At 52.3% G+C, this 18,315-nt stretch overlaps 9 protein-coding genes across 9 annotated transcripts; 5 read left to right on the top strand and 4 right to left on the bottom strand.

Annotated features, from left to right (window-relative positions):
* Nucleotides 1-1,131: 1,131 nt before the first annotated feature.
* On the top strand, nucleotides 1,132-2,154 carry J4E88_007203 (uncharacterized protein; the record flags this gene model as incomplete). The annotated part of the gene is made up of 2 exons (XM_049400824.1): nucleotides 1,132-1,141; nucleotides 1,322-2,154. The coding sequence occupies 2 exons, from the start codon at nucleotides 1,132-1,134 to the stop codon at nucleotides 2,152-2,154; spliced, it is 843 nt and encodes a 280-aa protein (XP_049253136.1).
* Nucleotides 2,155-3,105: 951 nt separating this feature from the next.
* On the top strand, nucleotides 3,106-4,480 carry J4E88_007204 (uncharacterized protein; the record flags this gene model as incomplete). The annotated part of the gene is made up of 2 exons (XM_049400825.1): nucleotides 3,106-3,401; nucleotides 3,448-4,480. The coding sequence occupies 2 exons, from the start codon at nucleotides 3,106-3,108 to the stop codon at nucleotides 4,478-4,480; spliced, it is 1,329 nt and encodes a 442-aa protein (XP_049253137.1).
* Nucleotides 4,481-4,811: 331 nt separating this feature from the next.
* On the bottom strand, nucleotides 4,812-5,808 carry J4E88_007205 (uncharacterized protein; the record flags this gene model as incomplete). The annotated part of the gene is made up of 4 exons (XM_049400826.1): nucleotides 4,812-5,011; nucleotides 5,066-5,537; nucleotides 5,586-5,686; nucleotides 5,736-5,808. 4 exons carry the CDS (start codon nucleotides 5,806-5,808, stop codon nucleotides 4,812-4,814), a joined length of 846 nt encoding a protein of 281 aa, XP_049253138.1.
* Nucleotides 5,809-6,702: 894 nt separating this feature from the next.
* Nucleotides 6,703-8,068, top strand: J4E88_007206 (uncharacterized protein; the record flags this gene model as incomplete). Its single annotated transcript, XM_049400827.1, has 2 exons — nucleotides 6,703-7,644; nucleotides 8,030-8,068. The coding sequence occupies 2 exons, from the start codon at nucleotides 6,703-6,705 to the stop codon at nucleotides 8,066-8,068; spliced, it is 981 nt and encodes a 326-aa protein (XP_049253139.1).
* Nucleotides 8,069-8,459: 391 nt separating this feature from the next.
* J4E88_007207 (uncharacterized protein) lies at nucleotides 8,460-9,146 on the bottom strand (the record flags this gene model as incomplete). The annotated part of the gene is made up of 2 exons (XM_049400828.1): nucleotides 8,460-8,919; nucleotides 9,025-9,146. The coding sequence occupies 2 exons, from the start codon at nucleotides 9,144-9,146 to the stop codon at nucleotides 8,460-8,462; spliced, it is 582 nt and encodes a 193-aa protein (XP_049253140.1).
* A 488-nt stretch (nucleotides 9,147-9,634) lies between these two features.
* On the bottom strand, nucleotides 9,635-10,411 carry J4E88_007208 (uncharacterized protein; the record flags this gene model as incomplete). The annotated part of the gene is made up of 1 exon (XM_049400829.1): nucleotides 9,635-10,411. One exon carries the CDS (start codon nucleotides 10,409-10,411, stop codon nucleotides 9,635-9,637), a length of 777 nt encoding a protein of 258 aa, XP_049253141.1.
* A 253-nt stretch (nucleotides 10,412-10,664) lies between these two features.
* Nucleotides 10,665-10,930, bottom strand: J4E88_007209 (uncharacterized protein; the record flags this gene model as incomplete). The annotated part of the gene is made up of 2 exons (XM_049400830.1): nucleotides 10,665-10,694; nucleotides 10,745-10,930. 2 exons carry the CDS (start codon nucleotides 10,928-10,930, stop codon nucleotides 10,665-10,667), a joined length of 216 nt encoding a protein of 71 aa, XP_049253142.1.
* Nucleotides 10,931-11,292: 362 nt separating this feature from the next.
* Nucleotides 11,293-12,599, top strand: J4E88_007210 (uncharacterized protein; the record flags this gene model as incomplete). The annotated part of the gene is made up of 2 exons (XM_049400831.1): nucleotides 11,293-11,427; nucleotides 11,637-12,599. The coding sequence occupies 2 exons, from the start codon at nucleotides 11,293-11,295 to the stop codon at nucleotides 12,597-12,599; spliced, it is 1,098 nt and encodes a 365-aa protein (XP_049253143.1).
* Nucleotides 12,600-16,237: 3,638 nt separating this feature from the next.
* Nucleotides 16,238-17,322, top strand: J4E88_007211 (uncharacterized protein; the record flags this gene model as incomplete). Its single annotated transcript, XM_049400832.1, has 3 exons — nucleotides 16,238-16,242; nucleotides 16,333-16,430; nucleotides 16,529-17,322. The coding sequence occupies 3 exons, from the start codon at nucleotides 16,238-16,240 to the stop codon at nucleotides 17,320-17,322; spliced, it is 897 nt and encodes a 298-aa protein (XP_049253144.1).
* Between the last annotated feature and the right edge of the window lie 993 nt (nucleotides 17,323-18,315).

The raw sequence follows: 18,315 nt of genomic DNA on the forward strand, positions 1-18,315 counted from the left end.
TTCCAAAAATTGGCATGGCCAACTGTTATGTGCCTTGTTTGCTGCCGCTTCTAAAAACTCTAAATGCACCGTCTAAATGATCGCTGTTCTCCAGCTCCTCGCTCCCCAACCTCGATGGATTCGGCACACCCCAAAGATGTCTAGTGGCCAGTACATGTGGATTGCTCCTCCAAGACTTCGATCTCTTACTTATCCGATCCACGGTTGCTACAAATCGATAGCAGGGGATTTGATGAGTGCGGTGCTTCCTTCATTCCAGAATCTACGCGAATACAAGATCATGACGTTGGTCGTCAGCGTCAATTGTTTTTCCATTCCAAAAGTGTCGAAACTCGAGTTTATGAGAAGAGAAGAGTCAAAGCCTGACTTTGGAGCCCCTGGACGTCTATATAAAGCTCAATATCTCCGGGTTCTCTCTTCTTGATCACACGTCGCCTTCGTGCTACCTAAACACAAGATGCCGCCACACATGTGCGCCCCTTCCTTTTCCCAAAATATATCGAGTTCCTGGTTATGTGTCCTGCTCTCCTCTCGATTGCTGAAAGGCCGCGACTCCAAAACAGGGAGTACAAGAAGTGATGACTTCGTCTCTGTCAAGTTGTAGCCTGGAGGTATGCGCAGTCATTTCGAGCGACGTTTGTAAGATTGCGAGTATACGAAGTCCTCAAGAGTTCATGATACGTCGAAGATGCATGATTACGTAGGCGCATGTAGGGGATTCAGTATGCAGTAGAGGCGTCGATCAGCGTCCTGGTGCGGCCAGTCAATGTACATGATCATTAATACTCCGCAATCGAAACCATGTGCGCGGGCGCATGCTGGGCGGCCTGCATAGCTGGTAGCACCAGGTGCGATGGTCAGTCGCAGCGGGCGAGGTTTTCGGTACGGGGCCGCAGTCAGTCGTCGGATTCAATAGTGGGTATGGCCGCGAGGAAGACTGTGACACCGATAGCGCACTAGGCGGGCTAGAGGACGTGGGCCGTGCACAAAGTGAAGGTGAGAAAGATCAGATACGGCGAGAATCTTCGCTACCCCCAAACCGCGCAGAGATTTTGCCAAACAACGACATCCGCGCGACAACCTCGTCAACCACCGCGTACTCAAGTACAGTGATCCGTTCCCTCCGCCATCATGACGGGAGGTTTTCGACATCGTCTGCGTCGTTGGTGTCGCGAAAGGCGCATCAGGTTCTCAGCAAGCTCCAAAACCACACACAGGTCAGTCACTCATCGGCCCCGTTCCCATATCGCAGTTGCTGACAGATTGTAAAGCTCAAAGACGTCCTCAAGATCGCCCAACAACGCGCCCCAGAGTGAACTAGCAAATCCTACCATCGCCAACAGCACATCCCCTCTGCTCCGACTGCCTGGCGAGCTGCGCAACCGCATATACGAGTACGCACTTCAGACCGACGACGACGACGGTTTGAAATTCGACAGCGGTGTGAGGTCCTATGAGGGTGTGTCTAGCGACGACGGATTCGACGGCCACAACATCCCACGCTTCATCCCCTACGGATTCTCCCGCTTAGACCACTTCAATGAGCTGAAATTGACCTGTCGCCAGTTGTACAAGGAGACCGCGGGGCTGGAGCTCCAAGTCAATCGAGTGCACTTTATGACCCACTGGAGTGATAAATTCGGGCCTGGACAACTTTTCCTAACTTTCATCCGGAACTGCGCAGCGACTAAACGAGGATATTTTCGTGACATTAGCCTCTGGACAAGCACTCATAGACAGATGCCGGAGCTCAGCAAATCGCTTGAACCCAAAGATATCATGTTCGAGCTGGCCGAATACTGCCGGCAGCATCCTCAAGTCAACATCGGCTATTTCGTCCCGTACTTGGACACAGCGTACTTGTGGAGAGACGTCGTGGCGCAGGGCCTGTTTCTAAGCTTGGTGATAGACGGGGAGGATCTACGTTCGGTAGCAACTATCGCCCACAACAGCGCACTCGATGACATGGAGACTGCCGAGTTTTACAAAGACGCAAACGGCGCTGCGGTACTTCGCATATCAAATTTGAGATTCTGGTTCGACATATCGGCAAAGGCCCTTGGATCCTTTCAGAGGGAACTTGCGACGGCACCCTGGCTTGATGCTAGGGTATGTCTTGAGTTGGCGACGAAGTGGATAAAGGAGGGTATCTGAAAGGAAAAGGTCGAACGGGTCTGCTGCCTACATCGAGATGGAAACATGCAAAGTGGGTATTCCAACGTCAACGTAGCCTCTGGTTCTTTCAGGATTCTTTGCTCGAATGAGAAGTTCGCGCTGTTGTTCTGGGGATGCGTGGAAGGACGGCGGTGCGGAAATTGAGATCCCGACAAGCTTGAGATGATGATTGAAGCTTGGCACGCTAGTGCTGGCGCCGGGCATAGCTGGTCTCCGATCTTCTGCGGGTGTCCACATCATCACGATCACATAGAAAGAACGTTGAACAATACCTTTGCGCCCTTTCGCCTCATGCAAACCTGAACGCAGTGTCTACATCGCAATCAGGATCTCAGAGCATGCAAAAGATGCTTCGTTACCGGGTCGCTGCTCGGCCTGACTCGCAACTTCAGGCGTTCACACGCTTACGCATAGTTCCTTCCTTCTCACACTTTCTGCAGTAAACATCCAGAACCCATGCCCTGAGCATCTACACCATGCGCGTCGATCTACTTGACATTCCCGTTGCCACTTGCATGCGACAATGAGGTTTCGCGATGCCCAGGGTCACCAAGCATCACCCGGTTGCACGCGTCTTCTTCTACTACTACGGCGTTCGCGTTCGCCGCCCCAAAGAATGACACCAGTGTCAGACTCTCCTCGCTGTGGAGTATCTGGGTTGCAGCCTCACAACCCAACGATGTCTTGAGTCCTTTGTGACTGCCGCTCAACTTCCTCGGCCGAGCACGCTTAAGTTATCCACACAATCGGGTGTACTTCGGTTCCCGAGATCTACTCACAGTGTGCTATGTACATGTCAAGTATTCATCGGCAGTTCCACGACCCACCAGCGCCTGAATAGATCTTGATGTCGCATGTACAGATATATAGGGTTTCAAAGCTTGTCCTCCAAGTGGAGAATACCACATACCATCCTCACAGTCCACAGCAATGGCAAACCAACCCTTCAAAGTCATTGTGATTGGCGGCGGACCGACCGGACTGACAGCTGCTCATGCATTGCATCTAGCTAACATTGACTTTGTCGTTCTTGAACGCAGAGACGATGTCATTGTCGATGTTGGTGCCAGCCTTATTCTCGGAGCACATGCCATGCGAATAATGCAACAGCTCGGTTTACTTGATAAACTACTTTCGATCGGTCAAAGACTGTTGAACAACAAGTCCTTCACAAAAGATGGCAAGAAGTTCGCAGATGGCACGTCCGTCCAAATCGTCAAAGAGAAGTAAGTCCGGGCCAACGCTTCTTTAAACTCTACTAACTCAGCACAGCTTCGGCCTCGAGCCAATCGCATTCCATCGCGCCGAACTCGTACAAGCCCTCTTAGAAGGCCTCCCGGACGAAGCAAGAAAGAAATACTATGTCGGCCAGAAAGTGGTCGACATCGCGACGACCGAGACCGGCATTGTAGTCACCTGCGCCAACGGCACGACGTTCACCGGATCTATGGTCCTTGGCGCCGACGGAGTTCACAGCCAAACGCGCAAGATTATGCACAAGCTCTCAGCAGAAGACCGCTTCTCAGCCTGCCGTAACCCGGAACCGCCCTTCTCCGCCCACTACCGTTGTTTATGGTCCAACATCCCGCGGCCATGCGCAGCTGGTCTGGGAAACAACACACAGGGTAAAGACCGCTCTCTCATGTGGATTACTGGCCGTGAACGCGCTTGGTTGTTGCTGTACGAGAAGCTGCCAGAACCGACCCAGGAGCCGAAACGATACACAAAGGAGGAAATGGATGACTTCGCCGCTAGCTTCGCAAACTGGCCTGTCAACGACGACTTGAAGGTCAAGGACATCTACGACAGCTCGACCGCAGGCATGTCAAATCTGGACGAGGGCGTACTCGAGCATTGGAGCTTGGGACGCATCGTGCTCGCCGGCGACGCATGTCACAAGTTCACACCGAATGCAGGTCTCGGGTTTACAAATGGCATTCAAGACGTCGCATTGCTTTGCAACCTACTACACAACGCGACAAAGTCAAGTGCAGGCTCCGACATTAGCTTCGACGCGCTCCAACAAATCTTCCAGGAATACCAGTCTTCACGGAAAGAGCCAACTGCATTTGACTTTGGTGTCTCAGCTGCCGCAACTCGCAGTCACGCTTGGGCTACCCCGATCTACTGGTTCGTGGGCAGATTCATCTATCCGCTTTACGCTTTCCAGTGGCTCTTGATGAAGTATGTTGTGGCTCCGCGAATGAAGCAAAGTAGGGTGTTGGACTACGTCTTCGGCGAGGACCGCATCCAAGGCCGCACTCCATGGGCCTATCCTATCCACACGAAAAGCAAGGAGCTGTAGTGGATGTTCAGTTGTTGTGGCATTAGTTAATGGTAATGGGATTCTGTGTTCTCCATATTTGATGACAGTGAGTGATCGGCGGCCTCGCACAAGCTCTTCGTGGCTGACCGGATAAATACGCGTCAGAACCCACCGGCTCACACCACAGAACTTGATCAAGCCAGCGAAACCCACCGAATCGTGCCAGGAATTCACGATCGCGAACTAACACGTCATACATCCACGGGTAGATAAGCATTTGCGCGCCGGTCCTAGCGGTTGGCAAAGCTTGTATGGCGGGGCACACGACATAATTTCTGTTATTTGTCCAAGCTGAATGTTAAGGGCTAGCTCAGTAAGTCGCAGGCAGGATGCTCAAGCGCCCACCGTCGGTCAGCAGAACATTCCCGTTCACATAACCTCCAGCTCTACTAGTGAGGAATAGTATTGCGCCCGCCATATCCTTGATATTGCCAGCTCTTTGATCGGGTATGAAGTCCCTCGGCCACGTCTCCTGATTGAGCATGCCCGCGGTCATCTCACTGGGGTATACTGTCGGACGTTGGTAAGCAAAAGATGCATGAAGGAGGAAATGCTTCGACTTACAACCAGGCGCAAGTACATTGGAGCGAATATCGTAAGGCACCAACGTCGTCGCCAATGCCTTCATGATATGTACCGCTGCCGACTTGGAGCCAGCATACGCATAGCCCGCCATCGGTACGCGGTTGAAAGCACCCGCACTGCTGATACATATAACCTGACTTTTCTGCTCAACGTTGCCGACTTTGTTGCCTTTGTCGAGTAGCTCAAGGAATGCGACGACCGTGAAGAACGCAGACGTGGTGTTTACCGCAAAGGTTTGCGTGAACTCGTCCATGTCCCAGTTCCATAGGTGGTCGCGGAATTCGGTGATTGATGCACCCTTTTCCAACCCTTTGAGTGTTGGACCTTGAATGCCGGAGTTGGCGACAACAAGATTGACGTAGCCGGATTTGGCAGCGACATGATCAACTGCTGCTGAGAGATCGGACTTTGACGTCACATCGGTCTTGAAGTAGTGGATGTTTCCATGCTTCTAAAAGAATGTGTCAGCATAGTCTAGAACGTCGTTTGACGAGCATACCGCTGTGCTGGCTGCCTGCTTCAGTACTTCCTCTCGGCGCCCTAGGATGTACACGACCGCACCATTCGCCTCGAGTGCTTGCGCTATCATCAATCCGATGCCTATTCGTAAATCAATGAACCTGCATGTCAGGAAAGATTTCATCCCCACCTGTTCCTCCGCCCGTGACCACAGCCACTAGCCCCTTCACATTGAATAAAATACTCGGGTCGAGATCAGCCATGGTGGAGAGTTGGTGTATTGGCAGCTAATTCAAGCTCTACCTTATGTAGGCGGTACTGTTGTAGCGAGGGTGCGCGAGGTACGGACGGGGATACCGAAGCTCCGCGAGTTGACAGCGACGCGTTGAAGCTTACGGGTTGAAGCTGATACATGACTGCGCCCGCTGTAATGCCGAAAAGTACCCCGCCCTAACGTCGCTAGGTTTCAGAAGAGCTCATCTTATTCGTTATCGACACACATTGCTCATCATGTCGGCCTAGAACGAAGACGCCTCTCTCGAGCTCTTTGGTTGTCGATATGAGTGCTCCTTGGAGAGTGTGGAATCTGGGTTACTGGCTTTTAGAGCATGATGTTGGAGGGATAGCCCGACTGCGAATCATCTCAAGACACTCATTACTGTACATGACATATTGAGAGTTCTGAGCAGGTAATTTCAGGCCAGGGCCAACGCGCACCCAGCATCAGTATCACGAACGCGCAAGCGTGGTGAATGTTCAATTGATGCAGTTCGGTCTCGCGTTGGTCGCGCGTAGTGAAGTGAGACCTGTTTTCGCGAAATCTATATCGCGTAATCCAGGGGAGAAGTATTGGTGCGCCTGTCCCCTAGGTTGGTGTCGAAAAGAAGGTGGTGATGTTGCGATGGAAGGGTGCGAGCCTCGGATGACACCCGAGACCGCGCTAGCACCGCGTGGGGTAATTAGCGGCATACCTCAATGGGCAAATGCGGGGGTCGCTGCCTAGTCGGACCAATGCAACACCGAGTTGTTCACGATGCGGCGTCGACGTCTTTCAAAAATACGTTTCCAACTGCAGTCTCGTGGTATTTGGCTCCTTGCGAATCAGCGACTGCTTCATTCTCACCTTCACCTCACCTATCCTGCTGTTCATCCACAGAATGGGTCTCGCCCCGATCGAGTGTCTACCCGTCGAGCTTCTCCAACCCATCTTCATTGCCGCCGACCATAACATCGCGCTCATTCAAGCTTCGCATCACATCGCAGCACGACTGTCATCCGAGTACATCTACAACTCAACATGCGACTACTACCTCACTGAGGTACGAGGCAAGCGCGCCAAGCAGACAGCGGCTCAAACCTTCATATTCGCCAGCAGATGGATGACGTGGGATTTCTTCAAGTCGTGGATCGTGCGACGATTTGAACCCGCAGGATGTCTCTGTGGCCTGACGACAGATGAAGGCTGCTTCGACGCCCAGTGGCCGCCCGACTTCCAAGATGCCACACAGATGATCTTCTCTAGAAGTCATTTTCCTCGGCTCGCTTTTGTGAAGGGACGCCTGCCGAAGAAGCTGTTCACGGGCTCGTGGACTCAAGACAAAGTCGAGTTCTTACGATTCTTACTCTGGATTACAGCGCTGACTGTCGACTGGACGAACCCTGAAGTTGCGCACGCGGCTGTCGCTGCCAGAAAGAATGCCATGCTGGAACGCAATCTTGAGGCAGTAGAGCTGTTCAACCACAATCGACGCCTAGGCCGACCTGCCGACCTGGACACAGTGCGATTTGCTGTTATCGAAGCTGGCTGCGACCGATCCATCGTCTATGACACGCTAATGGCTGCAAACATTCGGCATGGACCTGGACGCCCACGACACTCTGCCGAACTCTACAAATGGTGTCTCTCTCAAGTAGCGGAAGGGAACCAGAAAGGCCTGTGGCTGCGGATGAAGCTTGAGGAATCGCGCATTATGAGAAGCGAAGGGGAGGCAAAAGAGGCACCTAACGCAGGTCTCGTCATGGAGTTGAATGCTAGCACCAGAGATTACGATGGTGGACCAGAAGATACACTTACAGTGAACGATCTTCGTTGGAATAAGGTACGTTGCTATTTCCCTATAAGACTCTGCTAGTTCCAGTAATTCCTCGCCTCATCCAGGAGGTATTGATCTCCCTTCCAGTATTGGACATTCGCCAAGGCCGATCATGAATTCCAATCTACCAATATCGATAAAGAGACGCGCGGGACTAAGCGTGCACTAGGCGGTCCCAGACAAAGGATGGCTCATTTCCAGGATGACGGGTTATGCACGTCAGACCATCAATCATAACATTAGTTGGCCCGAGGTCGTACGCTCGCCGGGGTACTGCATGTACCGCGGTCACACCTGTCCTCGTCGACTACATTGCTGGGTTGAACACAACGGAGCCTCACGAAGGGTTGAACTTTGGCTTTCGCCGCCAGCGTCTTGCACCAACAAACAGATGATCATGCGTCGCATTGGGGAGACGAAGAAGTTTTAGGACTCTTGAAATCATAGCTAGCTGGGCTTAACACTAGAGACATATTCATCATTCCGCAGTGCGTCAGTCTGCTATCACCGGTGTTTGATGTCCAGCGATTATCTAATTCTACACACTGACACCTCATTCCAGTCTCATCGATCGTTCGGGTGGTTTGCCGACATCCTCCCGCGACGATACGGCATACACGGCACGACGAGAGCAGATCTAGGCGACTACTGGCATCATTTATATGGGCAACGACGCTTGACTCGCGGGGCTAGTCAGGCGGGATCGCCAGTTCACGATTTTTGGCTTGACATGTGGATTACGCAGACGAAGAGTCGGACTCATGAGCAGAGTGGATAGTCGTGACAAGTTCTTGGGTCGCTGCTATTCTCTGACTTCTCATTCACAACTTGCTCGAACTATCACGTCCAGTAAAGCCATAAATCGGCCTGATCTTCACCACATCCGCCCCATCTCTCCGGCCATCAACCATGAACTCTTGGTATGCGGCAAACGAATCCCAACTCTGCAGTACGCATTCCACACGCGTGCTCTTTGCTTCTCGGTCTGCGACAACTGTAAATGAGTTTACGCCTTTCACACTCTTCATCACGATCTGCGACAGCTCGCTCCACTTTTCGGCCTCTTTGGTGGAGGATGCGTCCGGTTTGGAGGGAATGTTCATGAGAACGATGGCCGGATTTGATGAGATCGGTACTGGTGATGATGTTTTCTTGGTGATAATCGGGCAGTTATGAACTTCTGGTGGCTGAGCAAGGACATCTCCGGTGGTGAATAGTTGTATCAGATCTTGTACAGGCTTGGTAGTCAGATGCGCATCACTTGCTGCTTGGTTTGCGTATCTAGCATGGTGAGCGACATTGTTGTCCATTCATTTATGAACTCACTCTTCAATCATATATATCTCAGTCCCCTGACTATCATCTACCGGTAATGCGCAGACATACTGCAAGACCTCCGGCTCGTGTGGTGTTGTGAACTCGATGATCTTGTGAAATGCGTCGATGGCCTTTTGCCGGGCAGCCGCATCCTTGAAGACCAGTCTAGCGGTTGTGAGAATAGCTGTCATCTCGAAGCTTGCGCGCGGATATGTGAAGATCGTTCATGGTCGTTTCAATTGTTTTATGGAGGTGATGGAGATACCCCGCAAGCTCGGGATACCAGTTCCGATGCTCGGAATAGCCGACCCGTACCTGCAGCAAGACGCTGATAATGCCGTGAGAGTCAAACGTTCCAGAACAAACATGCAATGTAGACGACGACATAGATAATGCGGAGCTCAATTGAGATGCGATCAACGACTTTGAGGAAGACATGAGTTCAGGAAGCTTGCCGTTACCTTTGGTAACATACCTGAAGAGAGACAGGCCCGCTAAACTACACTAATATGCAAGACCCCACGCGACCGATGGCATCTCTAAAACTCCGATCACCTCATAATATAATTCTCTCAAACAGGCCTAGAACCGACATCGACGTGAGGTCACCTGTTTTGCATGTGTCCATGTTGATGTAGTCTGCAGACATGTTCGATTCTTCCTAAGTTGACGTAGAATGCTATGAACCCTTCGTCGCGCGCACGACCCACAATGGGTCCAAATGATCTGGAAGTCGCTGCGATCTCACAAGCACCGTTCCTTGATCATCAGTAACGCGCATGCCATTCTCATCCCTCGCGCAAAGATCTACAATCTGGACGTTCTTCCACCCCGCAAAATGCAAATAATCGCCAACAAACTCCAGTCGCGAGCGCTCGTCCAGCATCATCCACCTTCTGACCACTTTGTTCGGGAAGCACCGATTGCTGATAACGAGATGAACGCTCCCACCCTCCTTTGTGGCTTCCAAAAGCTTCTTGCAGACTTCGAGCGGGTTGTTGAGGTAGTCGATACTGACAACGCACGTCGTTGCGTCGAATTGTAGACCCTGGCCGTTTTCCCATGCTGTGCGTACATCGTGTGGCGGTTTGTTCAGATCGAGCACACGCCAGCGGTCGGGGCCTTGAAACACGCCGTTGACTGCCATTTCCTCCTCATTGAGTCCCACACCATAAACTTCCAAGTCTCCCTTCTGAATCGCTTCTTTCATGGACGGTGGGTAGAACGACTTCCAACTCGTGCACATATCCATAATCTTTCCTGTCTTCGGTAATACAGTATCGTAGTAGTGTGTCAATCGCGCTATCGATGGGTCGTCAATATGCGTGACTAGTCTGGGCTGTCGGTAAAATACGCCATCGTCGTTCTCGTCGTATCGCACGAAGTCCGAGTCGGTATACGGCCAATTATCGTATGTTGGGGCATATGGGGTTGCGGGGAAGGTTGCGGAGGACATGTTTGCGACGGTGTAGCCGGCGAAGAAGTTGAAGGGGATAGAGCGGTTAAGTGAGGAGTATGCGCGCCATGGGGTGGGGAGGTTTGGTCTGAGGCTGCGAAGATAGTGAGCGACTGACATGGGTTAATCAATTTAGGAGGGTAAAGCGCTGGGAGTGTGCTGAGAAAGCGCGTTAGGTTGGTGTGGGTGGGATCTGGATGATGACGTCATGACACGCGGACTCACGTGGCGACGCGGAGTGTATCTCGCTGCACTATTGCGGGGGCTTATCATCCTTGAGGGCCTGAAGTATTCAGCGCCATGCTATTTCGAAAGTTTCCATCCATTACTTACGTTGTAGGCAGCGAGGAGGTCCTCGTATTCCTCACGGCTCACATAGCCGTCATGGAAGGCGCGTGCCTCCTTCGCAATATCCAAAATGCGCTTTTCGCGCGCATTTCGTTGCCGCTGGAAGTACATGTAGGCGCCCAGCCGAAGCGACAGCACCACCAGGATCCCGAAGACCCAGACGCTGCCCATCTTGATGTTTGAGCACTACGTAGTATGGAAAACGAAAAGACGTCGAAGAAAAAAAGGCGAGGAGACTTCGAGAAGGTTGAGAAGACGTTCGTTGCTACAGAAGAAGTGTAAACATGCCTACGATGCGTTTTTATGGATGTTGCCAGTATGTTCCTTCCCTCGTTACTCGGCTCACGACTTCTTCGTCCCACGCAGCTGAGTCCAAAGACTCGGTCGACCTATGACTGTTAGGGAAGGCGCATGTAAGCTGCCAAGCCACCCTCACGTCAACCCGAACATCTGTTCATCGCTCAACTCTTTCACAAGAATTGCAGCTATTCCGTAACTAACACCACATCATTGATTCGGTCGCCGATCTCGCAATGCAAACCCTTAGCAACGTCACTTCCTGGTTGGCGCCGTTATTCGGCGCAAACAGCTGGATCAATGGCTTTGGCGAGGTGCTTCCACCGCAACGCGAGTTCTTCTACGTTGGCGGGGAGTATCAGAACCTGTCAGTAAGTCACTCGAGATTCACGACCGAGCTATTCCCTCCTAGCTACGTGTATCACACCGTGAAAGAAAACGCTACATTTTGCTCTGACTTCCTGCAAAGCAATATGTCGTGTATGACTTCAGAGCGCATCAACCTCTAATGACATGCTAGCTTTGTCTTTCAAACTCCCAGTAATTACTGACCGTATAGATAGGAAACACGACCGCGCAGTACATGGTCAACCAGATCTATGTCGAGAAGCTCACCCCGGTGAAGCCAACCCAAGAGGTTCCCCTCGTCTTCATGCACGGAACTGGTCAGACTGGAACAACCTTTCTTGATACACCTGATGGCCGGCCAGGCTGGGCTTCGTTCTTCTTGTCGCACGGCTATACTGTCTACCTGAGCGATCAGCCATCGCGCGGTCGTTCTCCGTGGTTGCCGACTACAGGCACAATGAAATCTTCCAGCACGGCCCTGATCGAGCAGCTGTTTACCTCAACGTCATCGCATAGCCTCTGGCCGCAAGCACAGTCGCACACGCAATGGCCCGGGACTGGCAAAGCAGGCGATCCGATCTTCGACGCCTTCTATGCGTCTCAAGTTCAATACCAGGCCGACAACGTGATATCTGAAGCCGAAAACGCGAAAGCGTACACCGCTCTTCTCCGCAAGATCGGCGGCCCATCGCACATCATCGCGCATAGCCAGGCTGGTGCCTATGGATGGCGAGTCGGAGACCTCCGCCCTCATCTAGTCAAGAGTATCGTGGCACTCGAGCCCGCGGGCCCACCATTCAACGGAAGAATCTTTGGATCAGGTCCTGCGCGACCTTTCGGGATCACTGAGCTCGAAGTCGCTTACGAACCGTCCGCAGGGTCCAACGCGACGTACATTCAGACCGTGGTTCTCCCTGCAAAAGATGTCAATTCGAGTGAATGTATCATGCAGGATGAACCGGCGAAGCAGTTGGTGAATTTGGCGCAGATACCGGTGCTGACAGTGACGTCCGAGGCGAGCTACCATGCGGTGTACGATCATTGCACTGTGGACTACATGCGACAGGCAGGTGTGGACGTGGAGCACATGAAGTTGAGGAACGAGGGCTTTCATGGCAATGGACATATGTTCTTCATGGAGAAGAACAGTCTAGAGATCGCTGAGAAGGTTTTGGCTTGGTTGCAGAGGCATTAAGCTGAGCGAAGGAGCGTGCAGCCCACATTGACGTTGGGTCACCTATTCACATGTTCTCATCTTGATGTAGGCTGCAGCTTTATTCAGGTTCTTCCTTGTGCGGGTGCGAATGTAGAACACGTTAAACACCTGCAGCATATGATTTCGAACACGTTTCGTCTAATGGGAAGGAAAAGGGTGCGGTGGCTGGGAGATGATCGGCCAGATGACGGCTAGCGCACCCCAGAAGAGACTAGTCTCCGCAGCCCCTTCCCTTCCGCCCATCCACCTGTCGCACCTTCTCAGCTCCTCAACATCCATCGCACAACAGCCCCAGTCGCACAACGCGTTTTCTTTCCATCTGTTCGTGTTCTGTCTGTCGCACATCTAGATCTTCATCATAGCAGCACGTTTGCGCAAATTGCTCTCAACATAAAACTCGAACAATGGTCCCGCCCCGACCCATGATAGCCCGGCCACTCACAGCCGTCATGATAGAAACGCTACCAAATTGGGAGACGGTTGCTTGCAACGTTCATCGCACACGGATCTCGTCGAAGACGAACCATGGGAGACGAGACGCTAACGTTCGCCGAAAACTCACAACCTACAAAGACTTCTACGAGCCCATAGAATTTGCATTCATGACCAACTTCTTTCACAATGTGCCTGAACATCCAGATCACCATCGCGAATCCCCTGGATCGCTCCCGCCAGGGTAGCAAACCAGATCGCTCGAGCCGACATGCACCAAACATCAAAAAGTCTGCGACACGCAAGAGCAGCAACAAGACTGTGACAAGCAGTACCACAGCGCCCGACATACACTCTTGGCTACAGAACATTCCAGGACCGACAATACACAGCGAAGACCCGCCTCCTTATACTGCAGAGCAGCCAAAGTCACCCGAACAGTCATTACGAGCACGCCAAAACCAGTGTTCGACGACTTCTCAAAATGAACCAAAGCTCACCCTGGCAGCTACAACGCGCAGGCTGAAGTGGAAGAAAGCTATCTTGGCCATATGCGAGCACAAGGCCTTCACATGACTCAACTGCGTAGCCTTCACAGCAGATATGCTCGAACCGTGCAAAAGCCGTATCGCATTTGCATCTCTTGTATCGCCCCAATGGCATTCTGTCATCTCTGCAAGACGTCCAGGAGGCACCCGCTGCCTGGGACAGGCCTGTCTGCACACACCTCAAGATCAACGACGTCCACGTCTTCTCATCGTTGGCAAGGCACTTCCATCTTCCGACCGAATGCTTTCGAAGAGATCTCAACAGGGATGCTGAACATGAAAGTCGAGGCCGCGAGAACATCTTGCAAACCAAGAGCATAGAGCTGCTAAGAAATGCGAAAGGGGATTGTGGTGAGCTGCATTGCGACACGCACTTCGGGTTGGAATGGATTTCTGACGGTGGTGGGATTGGGTTTTGGGTAATCCGACGCTTGGGAACTATGTGACTCTCGAACGCCGAAGAGCTCGACCTTGAGCTGTCCGCCTACCTCAAACTACAGCCTGGCAACTACAACGCACAAGCTGAAGTCACTAGATGCCAATTTCGGCCTACGTAGCCGCCACGCGCATCACCAGCGGTCACGACAGCGTTCGACCCACGCACACAAGACTCGCAAGAATACCCCCATTCCAGTCATTATACCGTTATAATTTGAGGCCGACGCGATCAACCTTCCACGATCCATGGCGGAGGTCGACCGGGTCTATTTCCAAAACTACGTCAAGGAGGAGACATATTGAAAGAACTGCGTGCGCAGATTACCAAACCTAACCCAGGCGTATACGTAGACACCGCCAACACACTATCCTCCAGTGTGAAGTACTCGAATGCGGTATATAAGCTCTCGAATCCACGCTCTATTGCTTCTCCACAACTACCCACTACCACTACCACTACTACATTAAGCAATACTACCAAAACCACACTACCAGTTTCAAAAGCCAACCAAAACACTCAACAAATTCTCCCCAATTCAACTACCAGTTCTGCCTACCACCGTACTCAAAAGCACCCTTCCTCGAACCACAAAACATCACCATGTGCACCTACGAGCCAGTTTTCTACATGGGCTGTGGCCATAGCAAGAACGAGTTCGTCAAATCCTGCCTGGGAAAGAGAAACGGATTCGCGTGCTCAGAGCCAAATTTTCTTAGGGCGAGAAGGAGCACGGGGAAGTGCAATAACCCCTGCAGATGATTGAGGAGAGATCTTCGTCATTTTCCTTCAGGAGAGAAGCGACGACGAGGATAGGAGGATAGCGGGATGGAAACGCGATTTGTTTGGCGGATGACATAGGACATGTTTGATTGATGTATCAATGAATGAATGAATGATGTATGAAATGCTTTTGCTGTGGTGATTGCCGTGCTGTTTGATATGGTAGAGTTCTGATAGCCGCATGTTTGGATATGTGACTAGGGAGAGTACAGTAAAGCCCAATTTGACATGAAGGTCTTCCCGAATACGTGAGTCTCGTTGGAGCGTATACTTCCAGTCACACGTCCACGTATCCTCCAGGAATAAGTGTGAAACTTAGGAATACAGTATCGCTGCGGTCGCCACTTGATCAAACCGAGCCTTGTTATCGTGCATTCTCAGGAATAATCACAATATGTCAACATATCCACGTTTGATGCTTCACCCTTCGATGGTCGTGAACGAGCGATCAACCATACATGAAGCTGTCCGACAAACACCTCCTTGTGACAGCGGCATGAGCGTATAATACTCTCAGTAGCCTCGCTGCTTTGGTACACAATTTATACATACAACAAAACATCAACCTCTATCATGCCAACCATCCATTATCAGCAGCACAACATCCAACACACCCCAAGCACACCATACATCAAATCCAAAGCCTCATACACCATCCTCCCAAGTCCTCTAAAGCCATCATGTGCCGAATCCACAAAGTCATATTCAACGGCTGCGAGTACAAGTGCGAAGGCTCACGTACAATCATCACATGCCCGACCCGCTGCCCAGGGCATGCTTGTATAAACTGGACGAAGTCGGGCAAGGAAATCATTCAGGTAAGGGCTCTTCCGCTATGAAGAATCGTCTGTGCGAGACAGGAGCTGACCTGGTAACAATTGTTAGGTTGCAGATAAATGCTCAGGCCATGGCGGGCCGGTAGAGATCACGGAGGAGGTTGAGAAAAAGTGAGGCGAGTCCGAGCGAGGGGTGGAGCGGAAGAGTTAGGTGGGAGAGGTGATTGAGCGGGATGGGTGAAACGGGAGAGATGGATGGATGGGATCTGTTACGAGCGATGTTCAGCTGTTGAGTGTGCAGCGTAGTCAAAATGGAATATGCCAGTTGTATTCGACCGCCAACGCGTCTTGACTATTCCGGAAGGTACTCGGTGCCATGTGTCTTTGCCGATGTTGATGGAACATACAGCGCAGTGCTGCAGACCCTACTGTCAGCGGAGTGACTTTGAAGAGTCCCCAGTAGTGACATGCGCGGCGTCGCTCGAGATAAGAAGATAGCGTGGACGAGACGAGAAAGTGTGATGTCGGACGCGGCCGGCTCAGATATATTGTATATTCCGTACTGAGTGCGATGTTGGGGTATATTCATGTACCGGCTGCAGGATGTCGAAGCAGACAAGAAGCGTACTCTCACCTCTCACCATGACGTATGCGCAGGCGAAGGCGACAGCAGAGACTGAAGGTCGCGTAAGTCAAAAAGCTTGCTCCGTCATCGCACGGATAGCAAACGCTCATAGGCGGGTCGTGCCTGCCCATCTCAAGCTCTCAGCACCTTCAACCAGCGTCACCCACAACACCATCGCCATGGAACTCGGCATGATCCCCACATCGCCAGGTAAGTCGGAATGCTTCAGCGCCCCATCGAGACGGTCGCGCGTGCTGTACCAGGCATGCGCGTTCATATGAAGTCCACGACGCTAACACCTACTTTAGTAGGCAACGAGGACTATGAAGTACGCGCCATCCCCGGGAAGGGCTATGGATGCGTCAGCCTCAAACCCATCGCGCGCGGTACACGCATCCTCGCGGAGGACCCCCTCCTGATCGTCCCGGTCGGCGACTACATGCTCTCCGATGTTCAGAAAGCCTTCGATAGCCTCACATCCTCGCAACAGACACTCTACTATACGCTTCACTCAAGCCATGGCCAGGATCCGAAGAAGTGGCCGTCGCGCATCCACGAATCAGTCCCACCTCAAGAAGTTCTTCGAATTAAAGAACAACACAAAGCGCGAACCGATCCCTCACCAAGTCTGATCAGTATCTTCCAGACAAACTGTATGGAGATGAATGCAGGCGCCGCAGTATTCCCGCACGCCGCCCGCTTCAACCACTCTTGCAACCCAAACGCCTGCTTCTCGTGGAACGCCTCCATCGGCAAAGAAACCATTCACGTCATGAATCCGATTGCCGCGGGCGAAGAGATCACCCTATCTTACTGCGACATGATCCACGACAAGTCGCTCCGCGCATACGAGCTCAAACACTACGGCTTCACCTGCGATTGCCCGGCCTGCAGCGACGATGAAGAGGACGAGACATCATACGGAGCCCAGAGTGCAGAGCGCCGATTCCGACTACAAGAGCTGGAGCGTGAGACGAGGTTTTTCCGTGGTGCAAACCTGGAAAAAGGCGCACAGCGAGATGACTTCGTGAAGAAGCTGTTGCAGTTGGCGGCTTTGCACAAGGCTGAAGGGGACTATACCGCCAGACTGGCAAACGTGTAGGTGGCAGTCGGCGTGACTAACCCCAGGCTGGGATTTCGAAAATCCCCTACGGTTGTGAAGGCCATGTCGTCGTCAGAATGGGTCTTGCTCTTGACGTGTTTGCTAACGTTTGGTCAGATTTCTCGATATTGCGCTAGTCTGTGAGCTCAGGGGGGACCTTGGTATGGCGGAGTTGACTGCGGGCAAGGCTGTGGAGGTCAAGAGGGACTGCCAGGGGGCGGATTTCCCCAACTACAGCAGGTATACTGACGTGCTTCATCGGATCAAGTCGAAGGTGGCTCTACGTGGCTGAGGGGAGGTGGGGCTACATGGGGCTCTGAATCGGGAACGGGCGCTGGGCGGACTGTACATTAGCAAGATCTGTGAGAGATTCTTGGGAGTAACGGAGTATAGACAAAATGGAGCGAAGTATGAAGTGCGAAGCCACCCGTCGTGATGTTGTTCCAAGAATATCGCTAGCGCACCTGCAGCCGCCCCTGCGCGTACCCTGAGAGTCTGAGACACGGCAAGCCTCACGCCAACACGACTGACGGCTGCCAACGCGTCAAGCCCACCGCATCTTCACTTATCGCGCAAGCAACCATGCGCAATGCGAAAAAAGAAAGAAGACCTAGCACTGGAAGCGGACGCCGCTATTCCACACAAGCATCACGACTAACACGACAGCGGGAGCTAACAGGCAGGTTTCAACAGGCGCTGACGTCGCTGCGTGTACCTGCGTCTCACAGCGCGTCGCAAGTCTGGCGGTGTTTCGGGTCTTTGTTCAAATATCCAACCCTTCCACACCTCGTGTACTTGCCGACATTCTATACTTGCTAACCGGTAGACTCCATTTACGCCCTTTCGTATCGAGAGTGCTGCGCCCCCCGAGCGATCACCATTTCAGCGGCCCTCTAGCTCCGGCCCAGCTGGCATCCGTGAGCTGAGTAACACCGGACATAGATACATCACAACATACGCGCCCGACCTCCTGACTCACCTATCGCAAACTTC

The sequence above is a fragment of the Alternaria novae-zelandiae genome (genome assembly GCF_023758075.1).
Source record: "Alternaria novae-zelandiae strain BMP 2774 chromosome Unknown scaffold_15, whole genome shotgun sequence".
In the NCBI taxonomy this organism is placed as follows: Eukaryota; Fungi; Ascomycota; class Dothideomycetes; order Pleosporales; family Pleosporaceae; genus Alternaria; species Alternaria novae-zelandiae.